This window comes from Salvelinus namaycush, chromosome 9 (genome assembly GCF_016432855.1).
Source record: "Salvelinus namaycush isolate Seneca chromosome 9, SaNama_1.0, whole genome shotgun sequence".
NCBI lineage: Eukaryota > Metazoa > Chordata > Actinopteri > Salmoniformes > Salmonidae > Salvelinus > Salvelinus namaycush.
The window spans coordinates 34681017-34698856 of NC_052315.1; the positions used below are offsets into that span (position 1 = coordinate 34681017).

General features: G+C 43.7%; 1 protein-coding gene and 1 pseudogene across 2 annotated transcripts; both read right to left on the bottom strand.

Annotated features, from left to right (window-relative positions):
• Positions 1-2961: 2961 nt before the first annotated feature.
• Positions 2962-7232, bottom strand: LOC120053478 (rab-like protein 2A). 2 transcript variants are annotated; one of them, XM_039000600.1, is made up of 8 exons: positions 6592-7232; positions 6443-6472; positions 6086-6165; positions 5814-5893; positions 5610-5721; positions 5427-5524; positions 5224-5307; positions 2962-4313 (listed from the first exon to the last, which is right to left on the bottom strand). In XM_039000600.1, exons 1-8 carry the CDS (start codon positions 6696-6698, stop codon positions 4230-4232), a joined length of 675 nt encoding a protein of 224 aa, XP_038856528.1. In that variant the 5' UTR covers positions 6699-7232; the 3' UTR covers positions 2962-4229. The 2 variants fall into 2 exon arrangements, with proteins under 2 accessions (XP_038856528.1, XP_038856529.1); XM_039000601.1 differs by lacking the exon at positions 5224-5307.
• Positions 7233-8161: 929 nt separating this feature from the next.
• LOC120053259 lies at positions 8162-16090 on the bottom strand (annotated as a pseudogene).
• Between the last annotated feature and the right edge of the window lie 1750 nt (positions 16091-17840).

The following is a 17840-nucleotide window of genomic DNA, read 5'->3' on the forward strand; positions in this document are numbered from 1 at the left end:
GGTTGATTGTTGGTTTGTGTTTATTTGTTATGCCCCCCCCCCCCCCATAATGTAGGGGTGGGTTTTGTAGCTCTTGGATTAAGACATTAAGAACTTTTTCTATTCACTCACCTAATCTGAATTTCAGAGTGACCAAGAAAAAGAGAAACTAAAATATTTAAACCTCTCAAAATGACGTACACCCTGTAAATATGAACAAAATACAAATATTTGCTTTTTTATATTAATCAAAAGCAATGTATATATGATAGTTTTCATATACATTTTTGAAAATCAAAAAATATATAGATCTATATATGAATGTTTGGCATATATGCATAGTTAATCACTGAGGGAAAAAGGTGTGATCAGATTGTATTCTTTCTATGAACTCTGAACTAGGAGATGATTTGCACAAAACACGGTGCTAGCAATACAGCCACCATTCGTTACAGCGCATGCAGGCTGTGAAGGGAGGAACCTCTCCTCTGTGTGGTGCGTGTATGTATGTGTGTGTGCGCTAGTTCAAACCCTCGAAGTGAGTCCGCTGTAGCCTTAATACCATCAGAGATTCCTGGCAGTGGCTGTGTCTCAAACACACTCACACGTGGTGCACACACACATTTGCACAAACAGAGACACAGACTGAACTCCAAATCTGTAATCATTATAGGACCCTTTGATATCTATTCATTGATGAGAGAGAGAGAGAGAGAGAGAGAGAGAGAGAGAGAGAGAGAGAGAGAGAGAGAGAGAGAGAGAGAGAGAGAGAGAGAGATCAAAACAATACTGGGGTGCTGAGAGCGATACAGCTTAATCTTTTTTCTTTTTTACATTCTGTCTGTTCCTGTATAGCCCCTGTCTGTGTGTCAGAGACCCTGTCAGCCTTGGGCACTGGGTGGGGTTTGGGCTGTGGTTCAATAGGAGACATAGACACAGACAATTACAGTGTTACCATCTGCCCTACAACACCTCCCTATGACTCTCCTCATGACGAGGTGCACTGGCACTCTCTGCTCCGCGTTTCCATCCTGTTACACACTTTGCTCCCTTTTCCCTTTTCAGACTTTGAGTTTTTTAGGGTATGCTATGAGGTGATTTTGAAGAGGACGACAAAAAAAAGAAACAAAGAGGGAAAAACGTGCCAAAAAATAACAAAAAACTTTCAATGGTGTATTTTTCTTAATAGGACTACCTTAGTTTGGAAGTTGTTGAGCTGTTACTCAGTAATATGGTGCCATCTCCTGGGAATCTTGAGAACTACAGACATTCATTTAGCTTCTCCACTGTGTGTGCACAACCTTTTTGGAGTGGAACTCCAGTCGTTTTTATGTTTTGTAAAGGAATATATATATATCCTGAAAAATGACCAGATTTTATGAGCTTTGCATTATTACCATTTCTATATCTATTTTGAGACAAGGTATCAAAGTATTGCTTGGTTTAAATGTGATGAAGGTTGTTGTATAGCTTGTCTAACTGATGCTGAGAGATGCTGACATGGGTTTAAACACACAGCTCATATATACACACATGCTGTACACACGCACACGCCGGCATGCACATGCGCTCACACACACACAGTGCAGTTTGGACTCCAGTTGCTTTCCTGGTTAGAAAACACGTCAGTAACAGAGAACCTAGTTGGACCCCTTAGTAGGTTTACCACAGGTAGCCTATACAGATGCAAACCCATGCTGCGGGACACAGAAAGGTGAGGCAGACACTTCATTCACACCAATGAGTTTCTCTGTACGGTCGACTTCATCTTCTTTTCTAATCAACAAAGCACAATCTACACGGTGAGAGGGGATCTGGTAGACCCACCACTGGATCTAGTGATCTTATCATCATTCAAAGGGTTTTTCTTTCATTGTTGATTTTCTCCTTGTTTGCACTGTGAAGTTTAACATGGTGGATCTATCACAGGCTATGTCTGGGCCTTGCCTGGCCCATCTAAACCTCCCCTCCTCTTGATCCCCCAGGCATCCCGGCTCTCTATCTTCCTCAAAGACACTGAACTCCACACAGAACTGTAGCCTGGCTGAAACTAATGATGAACACTGGATTAATGACAACCTCAGTAGATTCATATTATTCAGTAGTTTAGCATTGTTGGATTAATCCTGACAGCATATACAGTATGTGTCAAATGTGTTAGGAGGTGAAAATGTGAAAGGTCAGATTGCTAGCTAACTAGAATAAAATAGTAGCGTTCACTTTGGTGCTATAGATGTACAGATTTTTGCTAGACAGTGTTACTGTGACTATTGGTGAGGCCAGGATTTTAATATACAGTTCTGTGTAATCTCAGATACAGGAAGGGCATACTCAAGTGTAAATGTTTTTGCTGTTGAAATTAAAATAGCCTCATTAGTCTGCAGAGAGGGAGATATAGGTTACCTGCCTCTAACTAGCATCTGAAGGTGAAGATGGGGAGCAACCATGTCTACTCCCAAACACAACGCGCTGAAAGAGGTCAGGGCAGAAGCGGGCAGACAGACTGGAAAATAAGACAGAATACAGTGGCCACTGGCCATTGAGTAGATTTCTGGAAAATAACAATAATGGAAACAAAACACACTTTATGGTCAGTCCCACCATTTACAAGATCAGTTGAACCCTTTTCACCCAAAGGCACGGGTCTCTTATCATCCATAAGGGAACAGATAGGGAAGGGAGGCAGGGTAGTGAGGCTTAGGCAGGTCCACAGCTGTGATAGCTCCACCACAAAGATATATGTTTGTTATATTATGTAATAAATTTATAATTAAAAACATGAGTCCTGTGTATCAGCTCCTCATTGGTCTCACTGCTGAGATCTACTTTGGCCAGAGCTTTAGATGTGCCAACTGCCATGTCAGTTGTGACCTGAGTCTTTCCCAAGGAAAACTGAGGCCCTCTGCTGGAGAATTGCTGCTGTGTGACTCTATAGTTTGACAGTAATCAGTACAGAATTTCCAAATAATTTATTGTGTACATTTGAGCTGTGATTATAAAACGTTTATTTCTTAAGGGGGTTGAAATTCCACTAATAACCAGGGTTAACACCCTGAGGGAAGCACACCAAACAGACATAGTATGTCTTGAAACTATCCTTTTTTTAATCACAGTTCATAGGATATCATACATATTTTTTTAAATATGGATTTTCCACAGAGAACATTAAGGGCTCTACTCAATCCATATTGCAAGAGTTCAGAGTGATTTAAATGTGAAGGCAATCTAACACTTCAGTGACATAGATAGAATACAGTCGTTAAGAGTTCTATTACACCTAGATCGTGAACCTCTCAGAAGTGGTCATTCATTGTAGTTCTGAGCTATCTTCAGTGCTTCTGCAACACTTCCAGTTGACTAACATCATATATACACACGTATATCTAACTTGTACATTGATCGATAACTGCACTGGAATGAATTACTGGTGACATTGATGCAGCCTTGCCATGTCAGGTAGCAAGTATTGAGGATTGAAACCACACTGAAATAACATCTAACAATCGCTAGTGCCATCACATGGTTACAAAGTACAGTCATTGTTTAAAATACATTAAAAGACATGACATAAAAGCTCTGGCTTTACATTGTAGCACTTAAGAGCAACGACAGCAGCCTTTACATACATGTACCCCACATTGTACAAATCCTCATACACATGCCCCATGTGGTTAAAGCCTCAGAGAGCAAAAGCTGATGACAAAATCACGAGTGGCAAAGAGAGTTCACATTCACAGTTTCACTTTGCTCTCCAAAAATAGCCCAAATAGGAATGATACGTATTGTGTGCCCCACATTTTACAACGCTTCACATTCTAGTTCACCTCAAATAACAAGCCTGCTTCACACACTTTGGCAGACATTTCACCTGCCTGACAACATGTATCCTACAGTATGTTTGTTCTCACATCAATAGATTTCCCCAGTTCTCACAGGTCACTATTATTATATAGGTCAAAGGTTAGCATTTCCATAGCATCAGTCCCACAGAAGCATGGCTCTCCCATGGCATAAAATACACACATGAGGAGAATGTAAGGATAACATGTCCACAAAGTGAGAATAACATGAATATAACATATCCACAACGTCAGGTATTCAGGAGCAAGGCTCTCCCATGGTAGAGTAGTAGAACGATAACATATCCCCAGTGTCCATAGCTGCACTGTAGTCCAAATCAGAGCTTGTGTTCACAACGTCAGTATAATGTAAAGATAACATGAGGATAATGTATCCACATCAACATCCAGTCAGACAGACTCCGGGCTCTCTGGTTTCAGTCCCTCCTGAGCCGTCTGTAACGACAAATCCTTGTTCTGCTCCAGCTCAAAGTTCTGCAGGTCGGGGATGAACAAAAAATACATCATAATAATTATAATACATTTATTTTATATTGCGCTTTTCATACAGAATCACACAAGCCGCTTAAAAAAAAAAAAAAAAAATTCAGGGAGCTGGTTGTCGATGGGAAATGGTCTTCCGCAGATAGAGGATGATGGGGCGGCAGGTAACCTAGTGGTTAGAGCGTTGGGCCAGTAACCGAAAGGATGCTAGATCGAATCCCCAAGCTGACAAGGTAAAAATCTGTCGTTCTGCGTAGGCCGTCATTGTAAATAAGAATTTGTTCTTAACTGACTTGTCTAGTTAAATAAAGGTTACATGATGCAGTTCAGGAAAGGAATAGCTTGAGTGCACAGTCATTTAGGGCTCTATTCAATCTGTATCACTGAAGCGTTAGATTGTTCGCTAAAAATGTAAAAGGTCATTTCTCATTGAGCCGACATATGCAGCGACTGCGGGAACATTGCTTTTAATTATAAATTGCGCTAGAAAGCGGATCTTCAGCACTACGGATTGAATAGAACCCTTAGACTCTAAAATGGACCTCCAGTAGCTGTGTATTACACATTATCTGCAGGCTGTTGACTTTTGCCCATCACTACCCCAGCCTCTGCCTCTTTTAGGTTCTGCTCCATACCCCTAGCTTGGCTATGATCAGATTCAATACCTGAGCACTTCCTTGGGTGTGGAGCACCCTGAAGATCAGAGCCTAAATGCTAAGACCAAATGTATTATCATTCACATTTTCTGTTCAATGAAATATGATGTGCGCCGAATACATTAATTCTAATGACAGAGCAACTGTCAGTCAAATAGCTGCAGGTAACTCTGGAGAGTGAAAAAGCAAAATAAATAAGAGGGGATATATTATCAGAGTGCTTATATCCAGAGGCAAACATGTACCTCTAGCTCCCGCATCACTTCATCCATGAAGTCACTAGAGTTCTGCTTGTAAGACATCGCCATCTTGATCGTTTCTTTAAACATCTAGGATACATTTTCAGAACACAGAACTTTTGTTCGCTTTTTTTGTTAAGCATGGGAATACAGTATACAGACAGAGTATATGGTGTGTAATTAAGGAGGTCAGTGTTGTCCATCCTCACCTTGACCACATTGGTCCCATCAGCAGCTGATACAAAGTACAAAGGAAGTCCCTGCTTCTTGGCAAAGTTAAAGTTCCTCTGGGTCACCTTCATATCAGCTGCAAACAACAGAGACAACCGAGTAAAAAAGAAAGGGGGAAGGAAATAAAAGATTAAAGAATAAGACTGTCTGGCTGGACTCACCATCTATCTTGTTAGCCACCACCACACAGGGGATCTCAGGCCTGTACTCTCTCAGCTCTGTGTACCAGTTGGTCAGGTTCTTATAGGTGATCTTCCTCTGCACGTCAAACACCTAACAAACCCAGGTACAGTCAATGATACAGGCTATGACATAAGTGCAAGCCTTGTAGTAGTTTCGTCTTAGAATCTAGCATGAAGTCTTACCATGATACAGGCGTGAGCTTTGTGGTAGTACGAGGGATGCATGCTCTGGAACCGCTCCTGTCCAGCAGTATCCCAGAAGTCTTTGGGGCAGACATAATCACAAACACAGCTGAAGGCAACCAAACAGATAGCATGGCAACCAGATAACAACAGGATTATGGTTTACAGCAATAACAGATCGGTTTACTTAAAACCAGCTGACTATTTTATAGCCTTAACAACTCATCAGTCTAAACCAGACATTTTGATAAGGAAACCATTCATAAACATACCTACTAATACAGCCTTTCTGTCAATGGTGGTATTGTATTTGTAGAGTGTCAGAGCATAGGTTGACAGCTGCTGGGGACGACTGGAGAACAAGTTAAGGAATAGAATAAACAACATTGTTAACTATCTGTACTGTAGCTACAGCATATGGTAACATTGCTGGTCAAAAGGCATGACGGCATGCTGGATGACCGACCAGTTACAAGCCAAATCGGTCACTGCATGAAGGCATTGGGTTTCTCTCCATTTACTGCTATCAACATTTGGCAACACTTAACTACATCAACCCAAAATATTGATGAATGTCTTCATGTGACACTCAAAAACCAATTACAAAGGGAATAGATGAGAAAGGATACTATCCGTCAATCAGGAACCTCTCCATCAACCTGAAAGACAACAAGAGGCAGGTGTTTAACATCTCCTGGGTCACAAAAAGTATGCACTATCATCTTTGAGGTGAAATTGCAGTGACAAGAGGTAGCTGGCATGCTCCCCATCTCCGTACTTAGATTTTCCCACTGCACTGTCCCCAAGGCAGATGATCTTCACTTGTTCATCTGCATCATATTTATCTTGGTCCAGTTCAGGAATGCCATTGGCGTCGCTTGCCATCCTTCCTTCAGGATGGGGAAATCAGCTGCGTCGCACAGCGGCTTAGTTAGCTAACTACCTAGTTAGAAGTTAACTTTAGCTAGGAACAAGGCGACTGACTGCACTTAGTTTGTGATTACACTAACGCTAGCTAGCTCATGAGCTAGCTAAATTAAACCGCTTAACGTTACCGCGACACACATTTGCATGTAACTGTTAAGTTATTCACTTAAAATATGACTCAACCCCAGTCATATGTCTAAACTAACTTATTAGCTAAGCTAGCGAAACGGGTAACGTTATGTTTTCAACAAGTTGGTTATCTAGCCAGTGGCTAACGTTACTTGAATTATCTAACTAGTTAACTGTAGCTAATGCTTAACGTTACATCCAGTCAGGGACATTTGATATATTTGGCTAGCTATATCTAACAACCTTATTTAGCTGTCAAATGTCTAGCAAAATAAGCATCAAAACATTAACGTAGCTATCAATGGAAAAACGTCAAAACATTGTAGCTAGTTAGCTAGCATGTTCTTGTAACAACAGCTTCGATAGAGAATGTATGTTTCTATGCAACACAGACGCGTGAAGGCCCCCTTTTTAACGTGGCTGTTCCTATTATTGCCTGAAAATATATCTCCATGTTCTTGTAGCAACGGCTTCCATAGAGAAAGTCTGTTTCTATGCAACGCTGACGCTTGAAGGCCCACTTTCTTTTAACGATGCTGTTCCTATTATTGGCTGAAAATATAACTTGGTCGCCAACGTTCCTATAATACCTCATTATACCGCAGCGTTGTCGAATTCTCGTTTCTGATTGGCTAGATTATGTTGCAAAGAAGCAAAAAGGAAGGGACCAGTCGTTGGGGACCTACGTGAATTTGCCCAATAGAAACTCGTTTTCAAACCGTTTGGACTAACGATTACACCCATGATTTATATTTCAATGAGTGAAAAAAGTGCATTCATTGTCATTGTTGAAAATGTCTTTATTGATTGATTACCACATTTTGACAAGTTGGCTATTTTAGATGACATCAAAGTGAGTGAACATAAGTCATTTAGTTGTGAAAATCATGTCAGATCAATGTGATATCAAACCACATCTTTGGTATTGGAAAAAATTATAATACTAGATATTTCATATTAGTTGTAATACTGAAAGTGGTCACAAACCTTTGGCCTGATATCAAACTTTGAATCTCATGTGGTAAAATATGTGCACCTTAAAACAGAAACGTATCCTGTTGAAAAGTGATAACTGAAGTATAAATACAGTACTGTACACCCCCCCCCCCAATATGTGATTGTCAGGTTAGCTTGTCAGCATCATTTTACTCAATGCAGCATACGCAATACATAGCAATAAGGCACAAGAAACTGCTTTCTTCAGTGCAGAGCAGTTTGATGCTGCTTTATTTATTGCTGGGATAAGGGGGTGTAGGAAATGGAAGGAGAAGAAGGAGGGAGGCAAGTTCCTATTACACCACGTCCACGATGAGTGGAGCGATGAACTCGGAATGATGAATTCTGAAAGTGAAGCTTTGAGGTTTGATCCTGGTGAAGGTCACCTACCAATGGAAGACTGGCAGTTAGGACACTACCGATGCAACAGTGGGTAGAAAAACACTTTGTAGAAGAGATTTTCATATTTTTTATTTTAAGATGTTAATCATTGCATAACAGTAATATAAGAGTGATATGGGTATGATGAGGTGACTTGCCTGGTCAGGGTGGTGTGATCCGGGGCCTGGTTTCATGGTGGTGTCTCCAGGCATGCTGTTGCATCCTGTCATGCTGTAGTGGGGGGGCTTGTGTTTGTAGGTGCAGGGGTCCACCACTCTGTATGTCCCTGGGCCAGGGACAGGTGAAAACACAGGGAAGAAGTGTGAGGGAAGATAAAATGAACAATAGGCCTATTAACTCAATCTGTTAATTTTCGATAAAGAGGACAGGTGAGATTTCCATTTGGAAGAGTCTGTGTTCGACATGTCAGATCTACCTTCTGCAGGTCCTCGTGGAAACTGCCTATCTTGCTGAGTCCTCGGAGGGAGAAGTTAGGGATGGAGGTTTTGTTGACGGTGGCAGGCCCCAGCACAGAGGGCAGCATGTAAGCAGCAGGGCCTGAGAGAAAGGACACATTCACATTCCGTAAGTACACCAACATTCTATTCCACAGTTCTAACACATTATCTCAGTCTTCATCGAACAGTCTCCTTCGATCACATTCTAAAATTCTACAGCCAGCATTCTAATCCATGTCTCTAAAAGCCACAGTGTTGGACTGTTATCATTATTGAAGAGGATGTTACCTGGGGTCTGGTCGTTGCGGAAGCCTTTGCTCCAAGCAGACAGGGAATAGGCAGGGCCAGAGTAATATGCAGACTGCACTGACCTCTCAGGGGAGTAGCGACCTGAAACATCGAACAGACAGTAAGAACACAGTTTCATATTGTATGTCTTGAGTCTGTATGTGTGTGTAATTTCTGAGAGACATTGTGTGAGTTTTGAGCATGCTTGTGTGTGTGTGTGTACTCGCAAGTGTCTGTGTGTTACTGACCAGGCCCAGGGGTTTGGAACAGCTAGGGGTCTTTTGGGCGGCTGTAGAGGAGTATGAAGGGGTCCCGTCATGTCCAACCCTGGTGATGTTGGAGGGAACCAAGTACCCCGGCCCGGGGGAGCAGTCTGAGCTGAGCTGGTGGTGGCGCATCCCAAAACTGAACGCCGGCCCTTTCAGCATCCTGGGGTGAAAGATGTGATTTCGGATCAATATTCAATAACAATGTTCTCCAGAGAAACAGCTTGCATGGTGTGTTCATTTTAACATCTCGTCTGCACTTGAATGAAAATGTGCCTGTGCCTTGAGTGTTCAGAATACATCAAAGTCAACTCTCATCTAACAGTGGCTTTGGCATCAGTAAAACATTTGACATCCAAACCTTTATAATGTGACAAGTACATAATTATGTCTAGGCTTCATTGAGACAATAATAAACCTGTTTACTGTCGCCTCTCTATCAAACTCACTTTAATGTGCCTAATTTCCATGTGGTTTAGGGTCTGAGTAGCAGGCTGAAGGCTTTTAAATGATGATTAATGAAAAACTGAAAAACAAAACCTTTGTGGAAAATTAAGGATCAGGAGGTTAAATATCATCAAATAAATGTATCAGCATTCAGATTATTGAGTATGGCCAAAACGCAGTTATGGCCTTTAGAAATGTTCTCTCCAGCCACTCACTTTTAAGTGATTTTATGCCTTATCCATGGCTATCAATTTACACAGTTCCTGGATAAAGGTGTCAATGTTACTCTAGAGAGCACTAAAGAAAAGTGGGAAAGAGAGAGATGGAGATATATAGCTAGAAAGACATATGTAAAAAGAGAAAGAGAGAGAGAAACTACTCAAAGTGTCCCCCAAAAAGCCAGCTCTTTAATAGTGGTGCATTAAATAATTGAACCCCCCCCCCTAGTAGTGAAATATGATTGGCTATACAGACACTGGCTCCAGACCCCTTCAAAGCATGAATATCTACATCACTTGTGGTTTGGTGCTCATCTATCTGAACAGCTGAGCACAGATTCCAATCTCTCTGGTCCCTACATAGTTTTGGGTTATTGATGCTCGAGTCTGATGCTAAACCGTGATAAGCTGTGAGACGTAGTCAATAAAGGTTAGAGGCTGTGACCGGGCGTTCTATTAAACAGCCCTCCATGCCTGTCCAACCTCTCGCTCTAAAGACATCTGAGTCTCTGTCTGAATCCCATTACTCTTTCTAATTAAAAACTTCACCCCGTAGCACTCCCCTCCGGGGCCAATAGTCCCAGGACCTCTGAACTGGCCCCTGCCGTAGCGCGCTGCTTTCATTAGATTAAACACAATAATGAGAAAATCTTTTATCTTTGCATATAATTAAGGATCAGATGAAGGACATGTTGATCGATGGCAGGGAGTGACAGGTTAGTAAAAATCTTAGAGCTGCCGATGAGGTCCTGCCAGTGATCAATAGAAAATGTCCAGCTCAGATTGGAGTGCATGGATAGGCTGTCGTCACAGCAACGGGACGTTGTCAATACTAACAACTAGTTAAATCTCTCATACTGCAGACATGGATGGAGTCCTCTATCTGAGGGTGTGTGTGAGTGGGGGAGAGGCTCTGTGAGTGTGTTTAATCGTAACCCTAATTCAACAAATCAACGTCTACATAAGAAATCACTTAGATTGTTCTGCTGTTTTAGTTCCGGGCTGGAATAAAAGCCGGCACACCCTGCAGCTCTCCAGGACCAGGGTTGGTGATCACTTTTTTTAATCGACTGTTTCTCTTCCCAGTCACTGGAGGGCAGGGTCGTCCTATATGAAAGGGAGGCTCATTTTAGGCAGACAGTGTGTGAGACTGAGGAACACTTTAGAATCGTGTGTTGCTTGCTGTATTGTGCTTATATTAAGGTGTAATGTTTCACTATAACCAAAATATGAATCAAAACAAATATTTTACATCAAATCTGAATCTGTTAGATTTTTTGACCACAGTGGCTCTGTGTGGCTCCATTGGTGAAGAATGGCACTTGCAATGTCAGGGTTGTGGGTTCAATTCCCATGTTTGACCGGTACGAATCAAAATGTATGCACTCACTACTGTGAGTTGCTCTGGATAAGAGCATCTGCTAAATAACTAAAATGTCACACAAAAAAGTCAATCAGGTTGTAAAATAAATCTTTGCCAGGATCTACAACTTCTGTTTTAGTTTTCTACATAGTGTTTAACTATAACATGCAAGAACGAGCTATCCAAAAAACGGATTGTTGTTTTGTTTTTACACAAGTTGTTGTTTTTCTCCAAAAATGTTTTTATGTAGTGTATTTGTAATTGAGACAACATGAGAAGACGAGAGATATTCCGAGGTGTTGCCATGGTATTGGTTGTGTATGTTTGAGGAGATTGGAGAGAATGGGCCAGTATTGACAACACTTCACTCCTCTTTCATACACAGACACAAAGCCACTGTCACATGACTGAGGTTTTGGCAATTTGTCTGATTGCAACATACGGTGGGCCTCTTGCTTCCAGAGTAAACACAGACAGACAGACAGACCACTTTGAATGTAATCATACATTAAACAAGTGTGCTTGGAAACAGAGAGATACATTGTAATATTATTATTTTTAGTATCTATCCCTCTCTTTTGACAGTGAACTTGACAGTGTGAGCCTCTACCCACTTATCTGGGATGACTAATGCTAGTCAATTACAGTGCTGGTGATTCCTACGGTGTTCTCAAGTACTGTTAGAGCTGCCATAGTAAAACAGTTCAGCACCTCTATGTCCCCCTGTCTCACACACACACACACACACATACACACAGTCTTGTACAGCTAGGTAACCTTGTGGGGAGACACAATTCAGTCCCATTCAAAATTGTGTTTTTCCCTAACCCTTAACCCTAATCCTAACCCAAACTCTTACCTTAACACTAACCCTAACCTTAACCCTGACCTTATCCCAAAAACCTAACCTTAACCCTAACCCTAACACTAATTCTCACCTCAACCCTAAACCCCCTAGAAATAGCATTTAACCTTGTGAGGACCAACAAAATGTCCCCAGTTGGTCACATTTTTGTTTGTTTACTATTCTTGTGGGGACATCTGGTACCTACAAGAATAGTTAAACATGTCCAAACACACACACTCTCTCTTAACCTACATTACCAACTACAGCCAAACTGTCACTGCTCATAATTGGGTCTCACTGTCGGGACAGAAATCAGCCTCACTGTTCAGACTAAAACTGAAACATCCCTCATTCATTCATTCCTCATCTGTCCCCCATCCCCTGGTGAGTTTGGTGTGTGTGTGTGTCTCTCTCTGTGTGTGTGTGTGTGTGTGTGTGTGTGTGTGTGTGTGTGTGTGTGTGTGTGTGTGTGTGTGTGTGTGTGTGTGTGTGTGTGTGTGTGTGTGTGTGTGTGTGTGTGTGTGTGTGTGTGTGTGTGTGTGACAGTGGTAGCCTGGGGGCCTGGTTGCTGTTGACAGGTACGAGCGTTTCTGATTTGAGGAGAGCCGTCACCCAGACGACTGCAGCTGCCTCCCCAAGTGACACCTCCCTGTTACCAGGGGGATTAGGGTGTGTGTGTGTGTGTGTGTGTGTGTGTGTGTGTGTGTGTGTGTGTGTGTGTGTGTGTGTGTGTGTGTGTGTGTGTGTGTGTGTGTGTGTGTGGAGAAGTTCTCAAGATAGGGAAAGTTTCCCTGATGAGGTGACAGGTCCTCACACTGTACAGCCAACCAAAGGATACAGAAGAAGAGGGAGGAGAAGAGGTAGAGGGGAGAGAGGAGGAGAGAGAGAGAGGGATGCTCCCTGGTCACCAATTTAGGCCCAGCCATGGCATCCTGCAGCACACACACAATGCCAATACAAGCCAACCCATATACAATATGAGCCAAGCTCCATCCCATGAGCAGCTGAGCATGCCACGGCAGCATGCGGTCGTTGAGTTTGCCTTTCTCTAGATGTGTGTGTATTTGTGTCCATCCATCCACCACCCATGCACCCGCATGTGAGTCTGCCCAGTGTGAGTGCTGTGTATATCACGCTCTGCCCTATCTAATTTCATTAATGTGATCTCCTGTCCATCCCCCTGATGTCTTAACTGCCATTATTTGTGGTTCCCTTCAAATAAAGTCCAGGCTATAAATTGTGTTCTGTGGAAATTGAGATATAAACGCCACCCTGCATTACAGTCTAATATTCTGCCATTTAATTAACTGAAAGCTACACTGACATTTATTGGATTGCAAGTTACTTGTTAATGGCAATACATTGAGAAACCCCCCAAAAATATCATTGCTTATTTTACATCAATAACTTGTGGACCTTTAGCTAATGATTATTCATTACAGCCCTATGGGGACTGTCTCGTTATGGGGAGGGAAAGTGAATGAAGAATTTAAAGATTTAAGTGGCTAGTGTCTGTTTCTCTGCGTCTACAGAAAAAAGGTTCCCCAGCTGTCCCCATAGTATAACCCTTTTTGGTTACAGGTAGAAAGAACCCTTTTGGGTTCCATGTAGAACCATCTGTGAGATGGGTTCTCCATGGAACCCAAAATTATTCTACCTAGAACCAAAAGGGTCAACCTGGAACCAAAAGGGGTTCTTCAAAGTGTTCTCAGATGGGGACAGCCAGAAACCATTTTAGGTTTTCAATTCAAAGGGACTTTATTGGCATGGGAAACAATGTTTGCATTGCCAAAACAAGTGAAATAAAGAATAACAAATTAACAGGTAACATTACACACACAAAAGTTTCAAAAGAGAAAGACTTTTGACATTTTGTATTAATATTAACTACTGTATGTACAGTGTTGTTACAATGTGCGAATAGTAGAAGTACAAATGGCAGGGGAAAATAAATAATCAGATATTATTCAAATATAGGTTTCATTTACTTGTGTTTCAGCGCCACTGGTTGCCCTTTTCTTATTGCAACAGGTCACACATTTTGTTGCGATGATTACAAACTGCTGTATTTGACAATATGTATATACAGTCCCAGTCAAAAGTTTGGACACACCTACTCATTCAATGTTTTTTCTTTATTTTTACTATTTTCTACATTGTAGAATAATAGTGAAGACATCAAAACTATGAAATAACACATATGGAACCAAAAAAGTATTAAACACATCTAAATATATTTCATATTTTAGATTTTAGATTCTTCAAAGTAGCCACCCTTTGCCTTGATGACAGCTTTGTACACTCTTGGCATTTTCTCAACAAGCTTCACCTGGAATGCTTTTCCAACAGTCTTGAAGGAGTTCCCACATATGCTGAGCATTTATTGGCTGCTTTTCCTTTACTTTGCGGTCCAACTCATCCGAAACCATCTCAATTGGGTTGAGGTTGGGTGATTGTGGAGGCCACTCTCCTTCTTGGTCAAATAGCCCTCACACACTTTGGAGGTGTGTTGGGTCATTGTCCTGTTGAAAAACAAATGATAATGACAAATGACTAAGCGCAAACCAGATGGGATGGCTTATCAGTGCAGAATGCTGTGGTAACCATGCTGGTTAAGTCTGCCTTGAATTGTAAATAAATCACAGACAGTGTCACCAGCAAAGCACCCCCACACCATCCCACCTCCTCCTCCATGCTTCACGATGGGAACCACACATGCAGAGATCATCCGTTCACCTACTCTGCATCTCACAAAGACACGGCAGTTGGAACCAGAAATCTCAAATTTGGACTCATCAGACCAGAGGACAGATTTCCAACAGTCTAATGTCCATTGCTTGTGTTTCTAGGCCCAAGCAAGTCTCTTCTTATTATTGGTGTCCTTTAGTAGTGGTTTCTTTGCAGCAATTCGAACATGGCCTGATTCACGCAGTCTCCTCCTAACAGTTGATGTTGAGATGTGTCTGTTACTTGACCTCTGTGAAGCATTTATTTGGTCTGCAATTTCTGAGGCTGGTAACTCTAATGAACTTATCCTCTGCAGGAGTGGTAACTCTGAGTCTTCTTTTCCTGTGGCGGTCCTCATTTTTTTGGTTACTACATTATTCCATGTGTTATTTCATAGTTTTGATGTCTTCACTATTATTCTACAATGTAGAAAATAGGAAAAATAAAGAAAACCCTTGAATGAGTAGGTGTGTCAAAACTTTTGACTGGTACTTCCACCGAAGTCGGTTCCTCTCCTTGTTCGGGTGGCGTTTGGCAGTCGGCGTCACCGGTCTTCTAGCCATCGTCAATCCACTTTTCATTTTCCATTTGTTTTGTCTTGTTTTCCTACACACCTGGATTTCATTTCCCTCATTAATTGTTGTGTATTTAACCCTCTGTTCCCCCCATGTCTTTGTGTGGAATTGTTTGTTGTAAGTGCCTGTGCACATGTTTACTGGTGAGCGTCGGGTTTTGTACCCATGTTGGTTATTTCTTTATGTCGTTGGTTTTGCAATTATTATCTAGTTCTGCACTCCTGCGTCTGACTTCCCTGCCACCCTTACAGAATTCCACACCCAAAAATGTAGTCAGCAGGAGCAGGTGCCCCACGTATAGGGGTCGAGGAGCGCGTCCAGGAGCAAGCGGCGATGATCCACCATCTAGGCGCCACCATGGACCTCGTCGGCCAAACTATGGACCGCTGGGAAAGACAGGGAGTTCCTCCAGCGCCTCCACCAGCACAACCAGGGCCTCCACTACTCGCCTCCTCTTCACCCGGTCCCAGTGGGATTTGTCTCACCCTTCCCCGGGAGTACGACGGGACGGCTGCACGCTGCCAGGGTTTCTCTACCTGGCAACCGTCCACCTGGCTCCTTCGGGCCGTGAGAGGGTGTCCGCCCTCGTCTCGTGCCTCTCAGGGAAAGCGTGGGGAGAAGGAGACGCGGCGCTGGACCATTTCGAGGATTTCATCCGCCGTTTCCGGGCAGTCTTCGACGGCGGGTGAACGTCTCTACCATCTGAGGCAGGGGACGAGGAGCATCCAGGAGTTCGCCATGGAGTTTCGTACCCTGGCCGCTGGCGCGGGATGGAGCGACAGGGCCCTGATCGACCACTATCGCTGCAGTTTGCGCGAGGACGTCCGTCGGGTGTTGACCTGCAGGGACACCACCCTCACCTTCGACCAGCTGGTGGACCTGTCCATTCGGTTGGATAACCTGCTGATACCCGTGGACGTCCAGAGCGGGGTCTCAGAGCGGGGTCAGCTCCATCCCCCAGGACCACCGCTTCGATGCCCATGGAGCTGGGAAGTGCTATGCGCAGGGAGACCGGAGGAGGTTCCGTCTCGTGCACCATCTGTGGCCGCAGAGGTCACACTGCCGGTCGGTGCCGGGTTGGCTCCTCTGGGGATCGAGGCAGCAGGCAGGGCACTCTGGTGTCACCCCAGGTGAGCCGGCACCATTCTCACCCAGAGCCCTCTGTTGCACACATGTTTTTGTATGTCACTTTCCCTGAATTTTCCCCGCATTCCCAGCATAAGGCACTCGTCGATTCAGGCGCGGCTGGGAATTTTATAGACAGACCGTTCGCCCATAGTTTAGGGATCCCCATTGTTCCCGTGGCTGTGCCCTTCCCCGTTCACGCCTTAGACAGTCGACCATTAGGGTCAGGGTTGATTAGGGAGGCCACCGCTCCCCTGGGCATGTTGACGCATGGGGATCACAAGGAGAGAATCAGTCTCTTTCTAATTGACTCTCCTGCGTTTCCCGTGGTGCTAGGCCTACCCTGGTTAGCCTGTCATGACCCCACTGTTTCGTGGCAACAGAGGGCTCTCACGGGGTGGTCGCGAGAGTGCTCGGGGAGATGTTAAGGGGTTTCCGTTGGTGCTACTACGGTGGAAAGTCCAGACCAGGTTTCCACCGTGCGCATCCCCCTGAATATGCCGATTTGGCTCTCGCTTTCTCCAAAAAGAAGGTGACTCAATTACCACCCTATCGACGGGGGGATTTTGCGATATATCTCCTGGTAGACGCCGCACTTCCCAGGAGTCACGTGTATCCCCTGTCACAGGCGGAGACGGCGGCTATGGAAACGTATGTCTCCGAATCCCTGCGTCAGGGGTACATTCGGTCCTCCACCTCACCCGCCTTTTTTGTGAAGAAGAAGGAGGGAGGTCTGCACCCGTGCATTGACAATCGAGGTCTAAACCAGATCACTGTGAGGTACAGTTACCCGCTACCTCTCATAGCTACAGCGATTGAGTCAATGCACGGGGCGCGCTTCTTCACCAAACTAGATCTCAGGAGCGCTTACAACCTGGTGCGTATTTGGGAGGGAGACGAGTGGAAGACGGCTTTTAGTACTACCTCAGGGCATTATGAGTACCTCGTCATGCCGTACGGGTTGATGAATGCTCCATCAGTCTTCCGAGCCTTTGTAGACGAGATTTTCAGGGACCTGCACGGGCAGGGTGTAGTGGTGTATATTGATGACATTCTGATATACTCCGCTACACGTGCCGAGCATGTGTCCCTGGTGCGCAGGGTGCTTGGTCATCTGTTGGAGCATGACCTGTACGTCAAGGCTGAGAAATGCCTGTTCTTCCAACAGTCCGTCTCCTTCCTAGGGTACCGCATTTCCACCTTAGGGGTGGAGATGGAGAGTGACCGCATTTCAGCCGTGCGTAATTGGCCGACTCCCACAACGGTAAAGGAGGTGCAGC